The 22,810-nt window shown below is 38.7% G+C and overlaps 1 protein-coding gene across 1 annotated transcript in view; it reads right to left on the reverse strand.

The window, feature by feature from the left end:
• Window positions 1-1,924: 1,924 nt before the first annotated feature.
• LAMA4 (laminin subunit alpha 4) overlaps window positions 1,925-22,810 on the reverse strand; it is a 98,699-nt gene continuing 77,813 nt past the window's right edge. The window contains exons 26-38 of the mRNA XM_083829578.1: window positions 20,600-20,735; window positions 19,305-19,442; window positions 17,634-17,767; window positions 16,107-16,271; window positions 15,281-15,434; window positions 14,371-14,564; window positions 12,658-12,847; window positions 11,620-11,775; window positions 10,844-11,003; window positions 9,677-9,807; window positions 7,101-7,194; window positions 5,960-6,079; window positions 1,925-3,903 (exon numbers count right to left, since the gene is read on the reverse strand). Of these exons, the coding sequence (XP_083685704.1) occupies window positions 3,758-3,903; window positions 5,960-6,079; window positions 7,101-7,194; window positions 9,677-9,807; window positions 10,844-11,003; window positions 11,620-11,775; window positions 12,658-12,847; window positions 14,371-14,564; window positions 15,281-15,434; window positions 16,107-16,271; window positions 17,634-17,767; window positions 19,305-19,442; window positions 20,600-20,735 (1,918 nt within the window). The 3' untranslated portion in view covers window positions 1,925-3,757. The remainder of the gene's footprint in view (window positions 3,904-5,959; window positions 6,080-7,100; window positions 7,195-9,676; window positions 9,808-10,843; window positions 11,004-11,619; window positions 11,776-12,657; window positions 12,848-14,370; window positions 14,565-15,280; window positions 15,435-16,106; window positions 16,272-17,633; window positions 17,768-19,304; window positions 19,443-20,599; window positions 20,736-22,810) is intronic.

Here is a 22,810-nt window from a genome sequence, read left to right on the forward strand (position 1 = left end):
TTGACTATGGTCATGTCCTTAAAGTCTTCCCTTCATGTGTCTTTTTGGCCTAACTTTGGCTAAAAACAGTGCCGCAGAGCTTGTAAACATTTTAAAGCTTAATTTAAAGTCTACAGAAGTCTCTTCTGTTACTGACTCTGGCTTGCTTTCTTCTTTTTTTTTTTTTCTTCTTTTTTTTTTTTTCTTCCTTTTTTATTTTTTATTTATTTATTTTTTTTTTATTTTTCCAGTTAGTTACACTTTCTACTTGTTGTTTCATTTAGCTGTAGTTTTTGTGTTCTATGTCCCATCACAACTCATCTTAGTGGGATTTGCTCCATTGCACATAAGGCAGCAGAAAGAAACCCCAGGCGTTGTCTTCCAATGTACTATTAAGAGGTCTGTGATGGCAAATGATTGTTCTTCCTGAGGTAGGAAACATTCTGAATCACGGATACATTGAGTTTCATGCTCATATGGGAATACTTTTTAGCTTCCAAAAGAGGTCTGAGGGGCAGAAAGTGGGTACATAATTACCAGTTTGGCTTGATGCATGTGCTTGGAGGCTTAATGAAGGCAGTTCAACTGTGCAAAAGAAATAGTCACGCACTGACCTGTTTCATTGCAGTTCAAGCTCTTGGTTGCCATAGTATAAACAGATGAATCTAGTTCCCTCAGAGACTTCTTGCCCATATGAATTATTTAATCACCAGTCTTATGCTACTGCATGTTTCATACCCTTATTTTCTCAGTAATTTTTATTGTTGATGTTGTGCAGCAATAGCATGCACAGCTTTGGAACATGAGTTGAACTGTAGGAGTAACTTACAATGTTATTGAGAGGAAATGAGTTGACATGGCCCACTGTGAATCCGTGAATAACCGTTAAATCCCAATCCCAAGAAGAGCCAAATGCGCATCGTGAACGTATGTGCTATGCTTTCAGCAACTTTTTAATTTGACTATTTAGGTCACATGCTGCTGTAGGGAGAATACACTGGAATTTGAACTAATGTTATTCCTGGATTTTTATCAGCGCTTAGTTCACATACTAAGTTGTTTTACTTGGACTTGTTGGCTGTTGGGGAATTATTGTCAAACCTTTAACCTTTCATCTTTCATTTTACTTTTCAGGCTATTGTCCATACTCTTGATCCCTGAGGAGAAAGAAAGTTGATAGGAACTGTGGGAGATCTCTACAGATCTTCAGAAATAAGAGAGAGAGGGGCCAGAGATCCTAATTAAATAGCCTACTTTGAAGCATTTTTTTGAGTGTTTCATCTTGAAGTTGGATTCTTTCTTATATAGCCATGCAAATGTCAGATTTCAGAATACTCCATGATATAACAACACATGAAAATCTTGAAGGTGTCAGAAGAAATGTATAAGCTCCTTAAAGTCAGTTTTTTTCTTTTTTTTCTTTTTGTAGTCTTTCTGCAGAATTGAGTTAGTTATATTCCTATTGAAAATGCAAATGAACAATCTAACAATGTACCTGATAACTTGGAGTTTTTTCCCAGATCTTTGTAGATGAAGCGTTTTCTGCCCTGGAGCTATGAGTTTTAAGACAGAAAGACGAATTTAATTCTGGGAAGATTTCTGCTTAGGCAGTTACCTTTTCCTAAACACCAGGAGCTTTGAAATGATTTCAGATATGTGTGATGTAATGCATCAGACAGAGTTTTTGGGTGTGTGTGGGATGGTAATTTCAAGGTTCATGAGAGTGTTGGGAGCAGAGGAACTCAAGTTATTCTCTACTCTCCCGTGACTCTACAAGAATCCTCCAGTTTGTAGTTTATTTTTTTTTTTTTGGAAATCCTATTCTGCAGAGGGAAAACCTGCATCTCTGAGGCCTAGAGAGGAAACTTGAGGAAGATGTCCTCCACTGTTGCTGGGTTTGATTAGCTGGGGTTATATTAAAGAGAAGTAAACGGAATGGTAGCAGTTTATTAATTTTAATTTGCATTTTATTCACGTACTATTTTACTGTATTTTTTTTGTTTTATATATGTATATATATAGTATGCAAAGGACTGATTAATCAGAGAAATCATTTTTATATGTAAAACCACTGAACAAACCCAAATCTTATTGCAGCAAATATGTCTAAGAAAAATACTGTTTTTACCAGACAGAGCTTGAATGTAGATATGAGAAAATATGCTTTAGTCTGAAGTAAATGTGAGATGGAAAAATGTGAGTATATGTGTGCCAGTTAACATATAATGCTCCACTTAATACCAGCATTCGCTAAACTGTGATGCTCTTAGAGGGCACAAGCATATGCTATTCTCAGCTATCTCTGCTTAGCAGCTGCAGACAACCTTGAAAGGAATTTTGGTAATCCTTGTAACGAACCTATCTAAGCTGTGAATCTGCTGTTCTTTTCTCTCCAGCAATGGGGTTCAGGAGCCCAGGGCCAGAGGAAGCTTAGCTGAAGTTGTGGCATCAAGAGATAGGTTAGGCCAATCTAAGAAATCGCTGCGTCAGAACTGAGAGAGACTTCTGCTCCCCTTTCTAGTCTTTGTCCCAGCTGCACAGCCCTGACACCATGCACAGTCTCCAGTACCCACTAGGAGTCCAGCTCACTGACCTGAGGATATCACCCTGGCCCCAATAACAAAAAAATCCCAATCCAGAAGGCCTAAAAGTTTTCTACTCACAGTCTCAGTAGTGGCTGGAAACAGGAAAGAGTTGAGCAGGCATATTGCTTTTGATATCTGAGAAAAATACAACATTTGAAGGCAGCTGGGTTTGGGGACCCCCTGATGTGCTTGGTAATGAGGGATACTCACACTGCTTGCTTCTAAACTATGAACGGTGGGATGTGGAGTGATGAAAAGAGAGGGCTGGGCACCACTCCCAGAAAAAGGTGGCCGTTAGTCCTGGGGGCTTAGAGTTGCAGAGACAAGAACGGGAGGTGTGTCCAGGAGAAGGCAGAACAGGCATGGGGCTGAAACCATAAGCAGAGCTGACAAGACTGGTGGAAAGAAAGGCATGCTTTCCTCTCTCCTCCTGGAGCCATGCTTTCTTCTCTTGTCCATTCTCTTGTGGCTACTGAGCCACAACACGGGGCTGTATAGACGAGTGGAGAGGCAGTGATGGCATCCCATCTGCCAGGGAGTCCCTGTGCCAGTCGGTCCAGAGCTTGCAGTTTTTCATCTAGAATGAACCAAGACCACTTCAGTCTGTTAAATCCCTTTTCCTGTTGTGACTGGGGAAGGTACTGGTTAAGGCTGACACAGTATGCTCTCTGCCCCTCAATTTAATTGAGGAATATATAAATGAGTTTTTTTTTTTTTTTTAAATCTTTAACCACAGTTATTTGCAACGTGAGTCTAGCATGTAGCTTTATTATTTAATGGACAGTAGTAGATCTTTTCCTGGGACACAAGTGGTGACCTAAAATATGAAATGACATACAGGATCTATCTTGGAAATAACATATTTAATATATTTTAAATTTCTTTTATGATTCCACATTTTCATGTGACAGATTGGCCACGCACACTATAAGAAATGGTAAAGCTCACTCTTGTGGTATAATAAGAGAACTGCAGAAGCAATAGCTCTTTATTCTTCAGTGATTTTTGTTTGCACATAAACATTAGAAGTGACCCTTAAACAAAATGCTTTCTGTAGATGGATCCTTGATATTTTCTTTTTTCTTTTTTTTTCTTCTCAGCATTGGTGATGAGTAGAACACTTTTGCTCTATTTTTCCTTCTTGTGGTCTTTACAGGACCACTGAAACTTTACAGGATTGATGCAGTGCACTATCAGGCTGCTGGACATGTATTGATGCTTACAGCACCGCTAACCAAAGCTGCTTTACTAAAACTCACTGGTTTTTCATCAATCATGAAATTACGAATGCAGCCAATGAAGGAGTTGCGTGTTGTCAGGCTGGAAGTTAGCAGAGACTCTGGAAGAAACAGATTTTAAGGAAAAAGAAGTTAGAGTTTAGGAAGACTAAAATAATCAGTTTGGTGGCATAATCTGTACTGGAAGCTGAGTCTCCTCAATTACAGTTCAGTGCTCTATTCTAAAGCCCATGCTGTAATAGATCCTACTTGTGACCAGTTCACCCAGAAAACCAAAGCCCAAATTCTATAGAAAAGTTTAGCTTTATAGAAAAGTTTAGCTACTGGAGTAACTAGCTTTTGGAATAGTCAGAATACACTAAAAATATTTGTGTTCCACTGAATAGCTTGCATGGATGAAAGGAATGTTGGTGCCTGCAATCTAGTCTATGCGTGCGATAAGAATCTTCCAAAAATTTTTCTTTCCTTTCAATTTGCTACTAACTGCAGCTTTACCGAATCTTCTGTGGGTCATTTAATGTCTGGACTACTGCCAGTGTTCCAGAGGCCACTAGAGTAAGTATGGGGAGTTATCTACATTTAGGTAAAACTCTTGATAGTACATAGTCAATAGAGGTTCAATCTTGCATTTTTGGGTGACTGCATTTTAAGTAACAGAGTAGATGAATTCCAGGCTGCATGTTTGCAATTTCTTTTAACATTACATGTATCGTTGTCCGTGTCTGATTTGTTAGGTTGCATTTAGTTTACTGTATTTACCTGGTAATAGTTAGTGCTGTATTTTGTTTGTTGTTGTGAAGTTCATTATAAGATTCTTTTGTGCCAGGGTGATAATAGTATATAGGGAGCCAATGTATGGCATTGCGTTAGTATTCTATAATTAATGTAGAAGGCTCTGTTATGACGCAGAACAGCATTTGCAATTACCACTTTATATTACCTCTCTGGGAAGAATTCTATCCTAATAAAACTCCAATTTGGATTTAAAGAGTGAACAGGCATGTGCACATAGATTTTATGATTCCCTTTGGGCTCATTTTTCCTCCTGGTAGTGTTGGTTGGATGAGAACATCATGCACTCAAGCCACTAATCCAAGATAAGCAATATAATAAATTGTATAGTTAGAGCTGCTCGTGATTGACATGCAAGGCACAGAGAAATAATGCTGCAAGCTTTCAGTGAGAAATGTACAGGAGATGATTTAAAAATTGAATCACGTAGTGTTGATTACAGTTTGCATATGAACCCCAACAGAGTAGCTCTGTCTGTTGAATAAGGGAAGTAAATGTAGTAATCTTGGCCCACGCTACACAGATGGTCTGTGAGTCACAAATTCACATTAGCAGACATCTGTGCAATAGGAATCACTAGTCAGAAAAAGGATCTTCATGTTTGGTATTGTGTTCAAAGACGCCATTGCTTGCAGAAGAGGAAAGCAGCCTACCAGCAACAAATCCTTGAGACTCCATTTACAGTGAGTTTCCAATCCCGTAAATGAATAAACAACTAAATAAATAAATAACTTCTTTAAAGCAGTAAGCCCTTACTGGAAAGGAAAGTGGAAAATAGTGATTTTTTCTAGCTAGCAGACGAGAGAACTGAGCCCATACCTAACTCTCTAGCGACTATGGATGTCTTAATTTCAATGAAGCAGGACATTTTTCTTCAAGAATGTGAGGCAGAACATTTCTGATCAGCTCTTCAGTCTTTGAATTTTACCAGGTTGTTCACACGAGTATGCTTTGTTCTTTTCTTTTTTTTTTGAAAGTAAAACTAGGCTTAGAATCATAGAGTCATAGAGTCATAGTATGGTTTGGGTTGGAAGGGCCTTTAAAGACCATCTAATTCCATCCCCTCTGCCATGGTCAGGGACACTTCTCACTAGGCCAGGTTGTCTAAAGCCCCATCCAGCCTGGCCTTGAACATTTCCAGGGATGGGGCATCCACAGCTTCTCTGGGCAACCTGTGCCAGTGCCTCACCACCCTCTGAGTGAAGAATTTCTTCCTAACATCTAATCTAAACCTACCCTCTTTCAGTTTAAAGCCATTACCCCTTTTCCTATCACTACATACCCTGGCAAAGAGTCCCTCTCCAGCTTCTATGCTTCCTGTGTAAACTGTGTTGAAATTTGAGTACAAAACTGCCAAATACTTACCCGGTACACCTCCAATAAACACTGGCTCTCTGTGGTCAATTGCCTTTGGGTTTAGTGGCCCTACTACATGGTTGACTTCAGAGTCTACATCCAGCTGCACCACGTTGGCATCTCTAATAACTGGAAGGAGAAGGAACAGGGATGAAAAAGATGGTAAAAAGCAACATCTGAAGTTTTTATGACAGAAAGGAGTATCTGTTTGAACTAAGTGGTTTGATTTAGTTTTCACTAGACTAAGTGAGAACCATTATCAGTGCCAGTGACAGTACCTGAGCAGATTTTGGTACAGAGCAGGGCCAATGCAAGATAGGGCACAGGAGCAAGGGTGCTTCTGAGCGAGATTCTTGACTGTTGGTGGCTGTGTCTAGTCTGCAGGGCATGAGCATACAACAGTGGGCTGCTGAGTAAAACTGGTAGCCAAATCATTCCCAATAGTGGACCTACTGGAATGCACTGGGGTTTCCTCCTTGCTTGTGTGCCTTGGCTTTCTTCAGAAGGAAACCAGAATGCATGATGAAAGGGCACACACTCAGATCTCTTCTGGATGTGACACTGGAAGGCATCCCAAATGACCACCCCAGACAGGAAGGTAGGGGAGTCCAGAGTACCTGAGATTTAGATGTACTTTTTGACTTTCAAACATGGGAATGAAGGATGGCTGTCTTCCACAGGGAAAAAATCCTGACTGTAGACCTCTTTCTGTGTGAGGTTGGGGTTCCCAGGTCTGTCCTATTTGACCTGTAAGGGCAGCATATACGTGTGCCCAGTATTGGGTTAAATATCAGTATATTTAACCTCTAATTGGAAAATTTGGCAAAAGAAGAATATCTTCTGGTATACGACTTGGAAAAGGTTTCCAGTGTTTCAGCTAGGCTGCCTTGTGTTCCCTGAACAATAAGCATCCATCTTTTTGGTGTTTGGTAGGAACTTAGTGCTTGTATTCCCAGGAAACTCTACAGTTCCTTTGTCTGAGCAAGGAAAAGGACTGCCACTTTCATATGAACTTGCATCTTGACAGGTGAAAGGGAAGAAGTGAAAATATGACCCCATTTCCAGTGCACTGGTCCATGGAGATGGATAGCTGGGGAGGGAGAATTGGGCTCTGTTACCGTTCTTAAGGGGATGATCAAGTTTTACTGACCTGCAATTCGGTGCCACCTGCCATCACAGAGACTCTGTTTCAGTGTCACTGAAGTTGAAAAATCCCTGATTCCATTATTCAGTTTCACAGTAACCTGGGGGAAAACAATGTAACAGTCACTGTAAAACCCCTCCTGTTCTCTTTTTTTTTTTTTCTTTTTCTTCTGTTGTAATGATGCAGTGTTCCCCACTCAAAACGAGTAATACATAAGTGAAAGAATAACAGTTCATGAAATTCCTTAGAATAGCACATCTAATTCACAGATTTTGATTTTTATTTTTAGGATTCAATAGTTCTGAAACATTTCTGATTTGAACTCAGAAAAGAGTTCAAAGAAATAAAAAGATTTAACAACGAATTTCACTCAAATTTTCTAGTACTTCTACTCTATAATTTCCTGGGTGTTAAATTAGTGTTTAGAGGCATCAGATGATGTTTTGGCATCTTGATAGCCACTTAATAAGGCAAACAGTCATGAAAAACCTGAGTGTAAAAAAACAGTCAAGATGTGAGAAAAGAATAGATAGGGAAATATAAGAATGATCTAAGTTATCTCTTCATGCTTACCAGAAAGCCGCTGGCAGAGCTAGAAAGTGAACCTAATTCTGAATCTTGCACCTCTGCATTAATCATGTGGATGAATATCTTCCTGCGTGCTAACACCACAGTAGCGGCAGGGCAGCGCCATGACCCTGCTGCAGGGCACAAGATTCCCAGTGGTGATTGCCAGAGAACTCCAAACACTCAGCCCAGCCTCTCAGGCTTGGCAAATGTCTAAGTTTTCCCTGATAATACTGAGAGCTTGTTGGCTAAAAATATTGTAAGGAACCAACTTATATTTAATTTTAGGGGATCTCTGTTTCAGTGTAGTTGTAACCAAGAAAATTTAAAAACTTTTTTTTTTTTTTTTCCTTCACAAGGGCACCAGCAAACAAAAATGCAATGATCCTCATCTTCTCTTTCATCCACCCTTGGACAAAATACATAGGATTGATTGAAGAAAATGAAGAATTTTTAGAGAAAGTGACTCCTTAATAAATCACCTAGACAAGCTATACTGATATAGAGAGATAAAGGCATTTGAAAAATGGACTAAACATACTGATCATTCTTTTTTCTCCAGCAGAAATGTTGTCACAAAACAGGTCATTGCTAATGAATTCAAGGAGAGCAGGTAGATGATGGTAAAAACAGATGCTTACTAAGAGGGTAACTAGCATACCTGTCATACCTGTTGCAGTGACAGGCAAGGAAGAACTGCTTTTCCATAATGGATTTTGTTTTTGAATTGCATATGCATTATGCAGGAAGTGAGGTATGAAGTAAAAAGTGAGGCAATAGCTTTTGTTAGGCGAACTGATACAGCTAGAAAAACAGACAACCTTCTGGACATGCCAGTATTCCTTCAGATCTTTACAGAAGAAGTACTAGGCTGGAGCAGTTGTACAGAGATTCAGCCTTTAAGTGTGGCATGATACATAGCAGTGAAATGTGCTATGGTAATTTCTTTGTTAATTTACCAACGTGTAGCTACATCTGTAAGAATGGGCTGTCAAAAGTTAGGTGCCTTACTGAAGCACCTGTTGTCTTCTCTATTGTAAATATAGAAAAACAGATTCTCTGAAAGATAGCTCACCCCACCTATGCTAGACACCTGCTTCAGAATAGGATGAATGACCGTGTTGAACTGTCCACTCAGGTTCTCTATTGTAAAATTCTGTTCTTGTAAGAGAAGTGGCAGCATGTTTCCCCAGGTGTTGCATTTCTACCTGAGATTCAGCCAGCCTCACTTAAATATCCTTCTGTTTGGCTGACAGTTTGATATTGGGTAGTGCATTGCAGTGGCCACAGAATATTCACACTGCCTAGTCTCTGAATTTCTTTTTTACAAAAAGGAAAAAAAAAGATTTTTTTTTTCTGTTCTAAGCCTTTGCTTGTTTTGTCTATTTAGACTGCAGCTTATTGTTGCATGTGTAGAATGCCTAGTATGGAGGGATCCAGAGTCTAGTGATGAACAGAAAAAGGTAGCAACAGCAACAACTATCTGATGAGTTAATTTCAAACCTCTCTCATTCAATTAACAGCCTTAGAAAAATCCAAGTGTCTAGAGACTGGATAAACAGACAATCAGAACTTTGCCTTTTCCTCCTTTTCCTATTAAAGCAAGAAGAGAAGGAGCACAACTCAGACTCTTCTAGCATACAAGAAATAAAAATCCATCAAGTGAAATTAAATCACCGTACTTGTTATACATTTTTAATGTGTGGATGAAAGAACAGTACCAAAGCATCAGTGCTCTGCTCATTAAATATTAATCGTTGGTATCAGTAAAGTGATCTGGTTTTGTCTTTGGTGTTATTTTTTTGTATGTTAAAAGAAGTATCTGGGTTGCCTAATCTAAGCAGTTAACTTATCTAGCAGAGGAATAAGAATTGAGTAATGGCAAATTTGTAAGACAAAAGATGCATATAGCAGACCCCAAATACCTAGTAAGACAAAAGATGCATATAGCAGACCCCAAATACCTAGTAGAGGAACTAGTCAGAGAAGTGGAAGAAATGTGACCTTCATTATACCTGTCCATTTCTCATGTGCATATTCAAGTACTCCCCATTCACGCTGTGGCCATGCAGTAGAATTCCTGAGCTGCTTCGGGGACGTATTTCAAACACAACTTCAAATTTCAGGCCTAGACTGAAGGATTCATCTGTGAGGGAAGAAGAATAACATTCTTTATGTAGTAAGTTAATGGTAAAACTGGACATCTACTTAAAGTCAACATGGAAATTCAAAGTCCCAGGGTGGAACCTATTTGCCCTGTCCTCAAAAGTATTAGAATACGTGCCAGTACACATAATTGAAGAGATGTCATGGTGTGCCATCAATGACCCACTTCAACTTTTGTTTTGATTACATTTGCTTGAAGTACTAATAAAGGTTTCTGTATGTTTCTCATTATTCAAAAAAACAGTTATTCTGTTAAAAAAATAGCAATGAAGTGGACAGCAGAAAATAGTTTCCATTTAGATTTTTTGGCAGTTTCTTATTGTGCAATTTGCTAGACTTTCAGCAGTCTTTATGCAGTGAGTGGGAGTTCATTTAAGCTTTGATGATTCAATAGCAGAAAGTCCCTTTTTCAATCTGCTGGCAGGCCAGGGAGCAAATTAGAAACACTGTGTGGGTCTTCTTGCTGTTGCCAAATATAAATAGGGTTGTGCAGTTTCCTTCCCTGTTCAGATCACAGCCTATGTGACCAAAAGAGCCTTCTTAAAACAATTCCTGGAACACAGCAGGCCTCAATGACAGAAAACGTGTCCATCATGCTGTTGTTCAATGTCAAGATATGCAGAAAGCTTTTCCTCAGGATTTTTGAATGACATGCTATTTTATTAATTAAAAAAGAAGGGATGACCTCTTGCTGGTGTACTTGGTTTTAGCTGCATTGTCTTCTATGTCTATAATTTTTACCATATTATAAAGTGTTCTCTGCTGAAATTATTCTAATTATTTTAAATATATGTATACATACACACATATAGATATACTTATCTAGCAACTTATTAAGTTTCATGGTGATGTTCTTACCTTTCAACATCATCTGCTTACCACAATAATGGTCTGTATCTAATAATCCTTACAGCCCACAGCCTTAGAAATTACCACATCCTTTAGTGAAATATACCATTTTGAAGTACAGTGAAAACGACAGTCTTATTATTAAATACATTTCGGTAGTGTATTACCTAGGACAACATATCCTCCTTCTGATGAAAAGTATGTTCCCGCTTCTGATGGGCCTTCAAAGCAAGGCGTTACACTAAAGGTCTGCGAAGCCGAAGTAATTGATCTTCCGTTGAGCTGCAAGTTGCTGAGACAGCCACTAAAACTGTAGACTGAGTTAATCTGGATGTGGGGGGAAAAGCATGATTAGTAGAACCAAAGTGCAACTAGAGCAAGACAGTATTGTACATACCACACAACCCTGGGGCAATGCAGAGGCCTACTTTTCCTGAGTAGTGTGGCTATTTTGTTAGGCACACATCACCAAAGATTACCTTGAATGGGTCTTGGTTATGTTTGGTTTTGCTTTGACACTCCTTTCTATATATATCAATATCGCAGATGTAGAGCAGATTCCTGATTCCTAGGTACTGTCTCAAAACAGAGATACTGAGCCAACACTAAGCCTCTCTGAAACTCGTATATCTCAGACCTTAGGGTGAAATTGATCTCACCTAACTTGCCCTGACTCACCTAAGCTTGGATGTTGCTAAGATTTCTTTCTTCCTCAGGGACCACTGGCTTTCCAGATACTGCTGCAAATTTACTGATATCTAGCCCCATTACCGCCAGCTCAGCCCTGCAGGAGCTTTGCTATCCACTCAGACTGAGCTGTGTGCTCCTCAGCATGCTGAAAATTGGGATCATAACATGCTTTTGTTTGAACTCATCCCTACAGGCAACTTTTGCATTAGCTGTACACAGAGGTATGGGATGATGTAATGGGTATCAGATTTACCTGGATGTTCTTCACAGCTTTTCCTGGAGCTACACCCCCAATATACAGTGGTTCAGTAACTTGCCAGGTATTAGTGTTACCACTGAAAGATTCTTCCAGTACTCGGAGACCATCAATTATCAAGCGGCCGATATTTTTTCCTCTAATAAATATTACCTAGAAACGGAGAAAAAGTATTTGGAAGATTACTTTCATCAGTTGAGGGAACACTTCTCTCCAGCGGAAGGTAAGAAGTTTGAGAAGAAAAGCTTGTGAGTCATAATCTACAAACCCATTTTACTGACTGCCAATACTTTTTGCTGGACAACTCTCTCCACATTTATGTAAAGGTAGATAGTAGAACTGCAGTCTTACCATTTTAGGGTACAAGGCAGAGGTATTCCAGGTGTCACAAGGTCTACTGAGATCTTCTCATCTTATATTTGCATATATGATTGGTTGCTACAGTGCTATCACAGTTAGTATTTTCATGGACTTCTCATGTTTTATGGTTTGGATTCATCCAACCTTCTTTAAACACTTAAGTGCCCAATTTAGGAACTTAGTAACTGTAGGCTTCTTTTGTAGTTATTGAGGAGAAACGGGTACCTACAGAGGGAAATTCACCTTGCCCTTAAAATTGTCATTTTATTTTCTTGGACTACAGATGGAGCCTAAGAGAGCTATACTCCTTGCTTAGGCACTTCCAAGAAATTTGCTGAACAATCCTTCCTTTCCTAGCTAACTTTTTTGTTTGTTTGTTTGTTTGTTTGTTTCACTATTCTACTTGCTTCTGTCATTTTTTTTCAGTGTTGGGAGTTGCTGGATTTTTATAACTGATTCACTTTCCTGTCCCTAATTAATGACTTGTTAAAATACTGCACGAAAGTTTTGGCAGAAGCTTCTCAACATATAGGTGTGATTGTGAAAACATGAATGGAAATTCCCTGAGCTGTCAGATCATCAGTGTTTTTACTGTAGCATTATAACAAGTACCATCATCATACTGATTGATTGCCTTTTTTAAAAAAAAAAAAACAAAAAAACACCCAAACTTACATTGTGCCAAAGGCCATCGTTGTATTTCTCCTGGCTCTTAATCCTTATCTTCTGATGACCAGCATTAAACATAAAAATGAGTCGGCCATGGGCAACAAAAAGGGCCATGAAATTGGTTTCTTTTTGGTCTGAGATGTAGAAAATCATTCCATGAGATGAGTGAGTTTTCAGACTGATAGAGAACTGAGCTCTGGCAAACAAAAACAATATCAGTATTAAAACAGATATAATTAACTGAAATCAAATTGCAGCAGAGGAAGCCTGAGATTTTTTTCTCATCCTAAGGAATACATATCTCCTTTATGGAAGTGGTGTTTCTGAGAAACTTCCCATTAGTTTTGGAGTAGAACTCAAAGTTGGAGAAGAAGCTGCCTTCCAAGGAACTTATTTTCAAAAATCAAAATCTCTTGAGTGAATAAAATCAGAATAGACCATAAATAACTGACAGTGTATATATTTCCATTCCTGTTGAACAGAGATAAATTTTCCTGTGATGGCAGTGTTCACAAATCTCTTCTGTTATTCCAGACTTGCTGCTAAGCTTCTGCATCCCAATAGGTCCTCATTAAGTCCACTACAGCATGGCAAATTATACCTGCTCTGTTCAACATGGTAAGCAGTGAAGATTTCTTGAGTGATTGGTATTACTACTTTGGGTCTAAAAAAGGCGAAGCTGCATTAGTGTAACATAGAGACAGAACTGATTAGTCCTGCTTCTCACTCCAGGTGACTAGCTTAGTTCCTATTCCTGATATTTTCTGAAGGGCCTGTACATTCGCCATTGCATGTGTGTGTACATTCCACACACACTTAGGCCCTTGCCAATGTCAGTTGTTTTAAAACATCATGTCTTTTTTTTTTTTTTTAATGTGCATAACAATGAAAATTCTGTAATAACAGTTGTAACATGAATATATCTTGTAAGGATGAAAGGACATGTTAGAGTTTGTGTTTTTGTTCTTCCATCTCATATGGGCACCATCAGGACTACCTAAGGAAAACACTGTTGAATTAAAACAAACCTAATGCTTTTGTTACTTAAGTCAGGAAATAGCACTCTTCTTTTCTGAGTTAGTGGTCTGGTATGCTTCCAGGAAGTGCTGTGTTGTTGAATTTATAGTCTTTCATGGAAAGTATTAAACCACAATCCTTTGCTGGTCATAACACACCATATGGCGTATTCTGTGGGAGCCTGAGAAATAAATGTCCACAATATCTCGACTCATTATTAATTACTTGTATTTCCATTATGGCTTGAATTGGACATGGTTTTCATAGCTTTTTGTCCTACAGCACTGTGTAGACTCCTAAGCATTAAACAGCTGCCAATGTCCACTCAACACATAACTATATTTCATTTCTTGGTGAACTATCATGTTTTCCAGCTCTGCTCTAATGACATTACTTCTTGCATAAAGAGACTGATGATACACTGCTTGTTTAGAGATTACATTCTCAAAGTCTTCATACTGGCAAGGAAACACATTTAAAAAAAGAAAAAAAATACAATACGGATGAAGACTCCACAAAAGGAATGTAACTGGAAACACATTGTATTTATTGCTATTTCTCAGCTGAAATACCTATTAATGTATCCTAACAATGTACTCTATTGAAAAACCTGCCTAAGATATAACAAAAAAAGGCCAGCAGAAATATGTCCTTTTTTCTTTCAAAGATCTTCTATCATGTTTATTTCTGAAGTCCCTTTACCTTTCACTTAAATCCTTTGGTATGTGATCAAATTCTTGCCGGCTGTTTGCTGTTCCTCCAAACTGATAAGCGTGTTCAGTTGCTTTGGGGTTCATCGGTAAGTGGCACTGAGGGTCTTTTTGCATATTCACTTCTTGATACATTTTTTTGAGGCCAGTTGAAGGTTGTGAGATCTTGTCCTTATCTCTTCCCACCTTCACAGAAAGAGAACCGTTAATCAGATATTTAACTAAGATTAGACATAAAACAAATAAATCAATAAATATTATTTATATACAAGTCAACAATATGCTTTTTCCTTACAAAAGTACCAGGAATGGTTCCAAGTCAAATTTTCCTTACAGAGATCTACTATAGATACTCATGTAGGGAAGAAGGGATAATTAGAATGCCTGTGTATAATTATAATCCAGTTCTTTTGCACTTTTCCTCTTCAACTCTTCCTCTATGTTTTTGATGATATAAGTTATAGTACAGACATAAAAGAACATGTTTGAGCCAAAAGTTTTGCATGCTGGAAGAGGGATTTTTTTTTTCATTTATATTAATGTATGCTAGCTGCACCCAGTGGAGAGAGCCATGTGGACATAGCTGAGAACAGAAGCGAGCTTATTGCCTTTAGGCTGTAGAAGAAATCAAGATGGGCTTTTTCTGCAGGACTTTTTAAAAGATGACAGAAATTCTGTTTTACAGTTCTACTAAGAAGGAGTGATGCGAGCATAGGCCAGATACACTGGATCAGGACAGTCATTTGTAGTGATGGAATGTATAAGGGAATAGAATCCTTTCCTTTTCTATGTCTGAAGTGTTACATTTTTGGTGTCCATAACTTGGAGAATTTACAGTCATGACAGAGTATGTATCAACAGTGGAAAATTCTAAGGTGGTACTGACACAGTTTGTAGCAAACCTTTTTATTACGGTTTCCTTTGGCTTTTGATGAGTTTTTTCCTTTCTTATGGAGAAGAGCAACAGGAGGGGATTCAACAGGGCATCCATAAAAAGAAGTCTGAACTTTCTCAGAGTACCGCTGGAAATCTTCCACTTCAACCTCTTGATCCAATCTGTGTTTCAAAGAGGGGATGACAAAAACAACTTTTTTTCCGAGTGTTGGAATTCTTCTTATAAAGACCACAGTAATTTACATTTCAATTTTAAATGATGTTTTGGTAGGCTTTTTCATTCTTGGATTGTGGATAAAAAATTACAGATTAATCAGTCAACGTTTGAGTATTGTAGGCAGCCTATCCTACCTTTGTCTGTTGTACCCATGCTCTTATAAATAGTCTGAATCTGAAACACCAATTCGCTTTAAAATCTATATAAGAATATTTCATAAAGTGATTAAGAGCAACAAATTTGGACCATTTGCACATGACCAAACTCCTAACTTCAGCAATGTCTGTGAGATTCCTTAGTATCATTTTGTTTCAAAGGCAGAAATGCAAGCTACATAAGTGTAAATTACAGCTATTCAAATTCTGCATTGCACCAACACCATTAGCATGAAAGCTGATTTGCATCAAGTTCTTCCCACTTAACAATATCTCAACCTAGCAGGTCTGCGCCAACGGATTCCATAGAAAATAAGGTGAGAAACGTATTCACACATACTGTCTAGCCTCACAAAATGAGAGAGGGATTTTTATTGTGAAAATCAATCAGCTCTCTTGAGCTATTACCCGAGCTGTCAGGCAACGACTGCCTAATAATATGTTTAGGAGGATGCTACGCACCTAGTGAAGTATGCATTGCTTATGCAGCCCGTGAAGTTGGCTTGCTGCGTTTTGAGGGGCGAGCCACCAAAATAGAACTTCTTGATGCTGTCAGGGCTTTTCCCTGCTCTGTCCTTTGTTGGATTCTTCTTGCTTTGTTTCTTGTCATCAACACTCAGCTCATATCTGCAAAGACAAAGCATCCACTTTGTAGGCTGGTTTTGGAAAAGTCCATGATGGTGGTTAGACAGCATATTACATGCACCTAAAATATTCTGCTCAATGCATAAAATCACTGAATGGTAGTGCCCAAAGTCGTGAGACCTTCTCACATCTGTGCCACAAGCAGCAGTGAAATTAGCCCACTGGCATCATAGAGTCCAGAGGCCCACAGATGTCATAATATCCTGAGATTAATCATGAAGTCCAAAAAAATACAGTCCACTTAGTGAAGATAAATAAACCAAGGGATTGCTAATAAATGGATGGAGCTACTGTTTGTGTAATATAAGATCTAAGCTCATGCTATTCCTTCTTCTTCATGTCCCTATCCCTTTTTCCTTCTCTTTCATCAGAGTACATGGATGTTTGGGCTTATACAATCTCCTTTACCTAATATCATTTTGCAACAAGCACATTAATTGCTGCAGATGCCAGGAAGGATTTTACTGCTTTAATAAGAAACTGAATATAGCTAAAGCATCAGACAGGCGAGCTCATTTGTTTGGCGAGCTCAGAATTCAAAACTTTCAGGGAAGTGTGACAGCCCTCAGCACTTTTCCATGACACCTTTATGCACTTGGAGCTTTTCGAACCATGTTTCTTGGATGTCAGAAGTCGTAGGTACAAACCTCCAATTCAGTTAGAAAACTGAGAATGACCTGGTTGAATCTGCATAGGCAAGGTTCTTGAAGAAAGAGTATTTTGAGTATTTACCGTCTAAGAAAATTCTAAACACAGAAAACAACAGTAAAATACATACCAGTAAAACAACACTTTCAACTTTTCTGAGAAGCAGATATAGACTTATTTCCCACTGCCATATTTAATCTTACATTTATGTCTTTCAGTACTAAAAATATTTTAAACATGTTCCACTCTGTATATCCCAAATGAATGCTTTTGCTGAAGATGCCTCAATTACTTCAGGGTCAATTTGGGATTTCATTAGCAAATCAGAACAGTCAGTTCTGAGGAAGAAAGAATTTCCTGCTAGTTTTTACTTATACTAAACTGCTTTCATACCTAAGGACAAAAAAAAAAGGACTAAGCTTTTAAAAACACTATTATTTTCTTTTAGTTTTAATAACATTTCCCAGCATCTCATGCTCAGGCCACAAAGGCCAAATTTCAATCTGAGATTTTGGCTTTGATTTTTTTTTTCTAAACTGAATTAATTAGTTTAAAACATCAGTGGAAAAAAACAAACAAACAAACAAAAAACAACTCCTAAGATCACTTTGAGAGTGAATATTGAATGATAATATGCACTTTACAAGAAATATTTTATTCTGAAGGTAGGCAATAAAAGTTGCTGGACAGCTTTACCTTTCTGGTGTGATGGAAGTAATGATAAAGTGGGTTTTTCCATCGTTGTAATTTCTGTCTGGTGATTGAATTTTGATTCCACTTGCACTTAAAACAACAGCACCTCTGTCCATAGAGATGGATAATACATCTGACTGAAATACAGACAAAATCATCTTCATAAGCAAGTGTAACACAGGAAAGTTAACAGTTCTGTTTATTTTCCTGCTGTATTTGTTTTCTCTAACCAAAGAGCTCTCTTTTTGCTGTTTTCCCAATTTTTATTGTATTTAAAGGAAGATAAATTGAGAAGCAAAACAGGAGATGATCTCACTAGAAATGGTATTCTTGCTGTTTTTTAAGATTGAATTTTGGAAATTCTGCTACTGATTATGTCTCATGTTTCTGTCACATGAGCTCCTTACCTCTAGCACAGATATATGATGTTTACGTTTCATTTGTGCTTCTGGTACCCCAGCTATGGTACTACATAGAGCAGCTGTACTTCAAGATTACCACTGTCGTAAGACCAACAGATTTTTTCTTTTCCTAATTCGCTCTGATCAGACCTGTTCAGTCACTCAAAATTATCTTACAGATATGATCCTCTATCTGGGTCAGGCATACAGGATCACAGTGCCACGTAGCAGGAGCATTATCTGTTCCATTAGCGCAAGCACTGCCACTGTGCACTCAGAGGAATCACGCTGTCTAATTCCGTCAAGTGCTAAATTGCTGAACCTCCATTTGTTAAATAGGGCACTTGGCATCTCATAGGATTAGCGATTCTGAGGTAAAACCAGAAGTGGTGTGTGGGGTCTCATTTATGCAAGCAGCATGGATAGCTGACATGGTTACTGATTTCAATTTAAGGCAATACTCCACACTGTAAAATGGAAAAGTTCAGGAGTGGTTATAGATGTCATACAGCTTCCCTTGCTGCATTGCTCGTGATCTTCTGCAAGTATGGCAGAGCAGACATTTGGGATGGTTGCAAATGTTCTGTCACTTGAGCACGTGGGTGCTGCTGGTGTAAGTCTGAGACCGCAGAATCCTAGAATCACTCTGTCTCACTCAACATTTTGGGAGTGCAAGTCTGTATTTCTGCCCGTGGCACATCTCTGAGGGGGCATTTGGAGCAGCTTGGCTTTCCATAACTGCAAGGAGCCATTCTCAATTGCAGATTTTCCTGGTCACACATGGAGGTCTAAGTACCGTTGGGGAATACAGGCAATTTTCCAACTAATTTCTGTAAATTCTGCAATGCTCAGAATAACATCCCACTAATCCAAACAAACTTTCTGCCTTTGCTTGTTGAGGATTGCCTCTGGGAGGAAAATGTCAGGCCCTCAGTATTATTTGTACTTTGGTAGCATCTACAGGTCCAAATAGGGATTGCAGTGCTGCTGAGCACAGTGAGATCCGCTGTGCATTTCTACCCTCAGGACTTTAATTCTAGGCATATGATCACATGCTCTTCTCAACATCAAAATAATGTCTAGGCATTGCTGGGTTCATCTGTAGATCAAACGTGAACTGTGAAAATGAAGCCATCAATGAATGCTTCTGTATTGTGGACTGCTTTCTCTTTTATTAAAAGATGAAGTGAGAAATTCTTTTATGCCCTTAGTATTCTCCTGAGAAACAATCCAAAGCTAAAATAAAACAAACAGTAAAGAAAAATATACTCACTCCTTCAGAATAGTAGAACAGCAGCCCATTGGGCTGCAATGTGCGGAAATTAAAGCCCCCTTCAAATTCACTTAAGAGGGACACTTTTTGGCTTGATGCAATGAAGCTCTCTCCATTGAAGTATGCTTTGCGGGACATCTGTGTATTAAATAAAACAAATTTACATGTAAACTGCAGACAACATTCAAATCATTAAAAGAATGAGTCTATTTCTTTCTTTTAAAGATGCAGCCAATTCAGTTCTATAAAAACTCCATAGTTTTTTTTTTTTTTTTTTTTTCTGCACGTAATTTATACAGGCTGTCCCTTGCAGGCTATGAAAATCTTAAGAAAACGCAGACATTTTAGACAGCATAAGCCAAATTGTTCTCAGTTTCCTGGGATTCCTGGCCTCATCATAAGCCTGCTGATGTTAACGAACGTGCAAGCTAGAAGCAGAGGGGGCTCAAGCCCCTGTTTGAACTGTGTGGCACTGAGTCACCACCCCAGCATGTGATGTATTAGTTTGCCTGCTGGACTGAATGCTGGTGTGGGGGGTTGGACATGGCAATCGATAGCCCTCTGAGTCTCGGAAGGAAAACTGGGTCTGCAGTAAGACAAATTGCAGCTGGCTTCCTCCTTTGCAGAGAGTGAGATTGAGTGACGAACTCTACAAGTGGTGAGCTCTTTCCTCTTCATGGATTCTCATGGATATATTGAATAGATATGTCCATAGGACGTAGACCATAAACACTGTTTAGATTTACCAGTTTTGCACTGTAATGAACAAATGATAAATGATGGAAAGGATCAGAAAAGAAATGGCAATCTCCTCAGTGTTGGAGCTGGTGCAGTTGATTTTTGTATCACAGAGGTAGAGCTAGATTGATTTAAGGAGTCTGACAACTCATCTGAAGGGGGATCTTGCTGTCTTTTTCATTCCATATATCTGTATTAGGACACATCTGAGAAGACTTCTCCTTGTCTCTTTAATAAAAACCGAATTACAAGGGAATATTTCCTTCCAGAATACAACACACAACTTATTTCAAATTCAACCTTTACATTGCAATCTCACATACGATAATAATATCAAGTAAAATACCTTGTGCTGCGATTCACAGTGAAAATTGGATAGTATGTCAGCAAACTTACACACACGCGCACATACACACACACACACAAGTCAATGAGCTTGTTGTCATTTCCTTTGCTGAAAACTTCCTTTCTTTTTTGGGGGGAAGTTAAAAGTCTATCTCATGGTTGCATCCACTGCCAAAATTTTGTTTTTATCTCACAAATGATGTTATGCTTACCAGTGAATCCTCTGGGCACCCATAGCTAATTCCCAGGGTTCCTGGTTCTTCTAACAAGTTGAAATCCTTCTTTTGGAACTGGAAACCCTTCATGCAGCCTTTAAAGCCAATACTTCCTGCCAGATGTGAGCTAATGCTGTTGGAAAACAATGTCAAAAAAAGTGCAGTTACATATTCCTTGCCTTCCTGAATATACTTTTATTGCAGAGGTGTTCTAAAAAACACTGAAGAGCCTCAGTCGCTTGCACCACTAGTGCCCAATTCCTACGTCTTTATGTAAAACAACTATTTAACCACATTAGGTGTGTTGAAAAGCCAAGATGCATCAGCTGTAATAAATGTTACAGGGGGAAATACATGACAGTTCAGAGGGAAGGCACATACAGAGTAACTTTAAGATAAAAATATCAGCTGAAATAAAAGAACATATTTTTAAATGGGTTTGTACCCACTTACAGTGAAAATCATTGGATTTCTATCTCCACCTGACATTTTAGAAAAGTTCTGTGTTAATTTTCCTTTCTTGATGTTACTGGCAAGCTCTATTATTGCATTAGGGAGCAAATGCATTCCTATTCCTTAACATGTATTAATAACAGAGGTCAAGGAATTAAGAGTAAATTCTGATTGCTGATGAACGGGTTTACATAGCTGTAAATGAAAGCAGTATGTGGGCTTCCAGGATCCTTTCTACGTCAGATTTGAGGTCCATAGCACAGCAGTGCATCCCACCTGCTCCTGCTCACTGCTCTAAATTTTCTACTCCACCCTCATCAAGATATCACAGCATCACAACACAGGACATATCACTGAAAACTTAGGCTGCATGAAGGAGAAATTTGCCTAAAATCACAGAGCAAGGAAATGACATGCTACCTACTGGGTACCAGTCCAGGAGATAACCAAGGAACAAATACACTGAAGGAATGAATGTGAAATAAAGAGTTTTGACCTGGTTAACATGTAGATGGTCTTTGTACTTTCCAGAGTGCTTTCTAGCACCTGTATTCTTCTCACCTCACGTGACATCAGTGTTGACATCTGCTTCTGCGCTAGCTGTCTATGCTTTATCTCATTGTAAGGTAGACATGGAACACATGAAAATGAATAAAGCTTTGGAAATACTTGTTTTTCTGTGTTGGCTAAAATGGACCATCATGTGGAAGAGTGCAGATGCACATGTTTGAAATGACGTGAGAAGAAGAACACTGTAGGGGCATAATCTGCCCCTCAGTGAAATGGGTGGGAAGGCTAAATCAACAGCAAAGCTCCAGTCATTCTCACTGAGGCTTGGATCAAAGTGCAGGGTATCAGTCAATCAGTTTTACCTCCACTCTGATTGACTATGGCTGGATGCCACAAACATGCCATTAACAACAATTTCCAGGAGCAACTGGAACTAAAGAAGATAGGCTTAAAGCTAAAGAAATTTTTCTTCTGAATTTGTTCTTATAGTTCCCAGCCCCGAGAGCTCCTAGCTCCCCTTATATCCCCCCTTTGCTTTACGCAGGGAGTGAAGTGGTAGGAAAATAACATATAATGTTACTTCCAGATTCATTTAAAAGACAACTGACAGAGGAAAGTGCTGTTGAAGTGAAGGAAAATATACTGCTTTGAAAGAATATCAAACTTCTCTTCTAAGACTGCAGCTAGTTTTCCCACCACTGCTGCAGCCCAGTGTCAGTCAAATGTAAATCTGTCTAGAAAAAGGAAGCATAAATATCAATAGTACATAAAAGCAGTAGAATGATAGACAGATAGTCTTAGTTCATCGATGATATAACTCTAGCAGCAACTGATGCACCTTTTGGAAATGGAAAGATGTCACCACATTTAGACCATGCTTTTTGCTGTGCACCCTTTTCAGGAGAACCAGAACTGGGTACAATACACAAGGCAAAGGTGTAGCTCTGCTTAGATCATTTCAGTACACATTTTTCAATGTTGATCATATTCTTACAATGTCTATTCATATTTTTTCTCTGTTACCATTTGTTCACTGAGTTGCTTTTTTTTGTTTGTTTTGTTTTGTTTTTGCTTTGGCAGTATCTTCTAGGTGTTTTGTATAATGGCCACAATGCACTCAGAAAACTGCAGGGACATAATTCATGTGATTCATCCTGTATCCTACATTTGTGAGCAAGTTTCGTTTGCCATGGGGCTGCTCAATTGCCTAGATTTCTAGGCCTTCTGGGCTTTTTCAGTTTTCTC

Source organism: Anser anser (assembly GCF_964211835.1).
Source record: "Anser anser genome assembly, chromosome: 3".
Lineage (NCBI taxonomy): Eukaryota > Metazoa > Chordata > Aves > Anseriformes > Anatidae > Anser > Anser anser.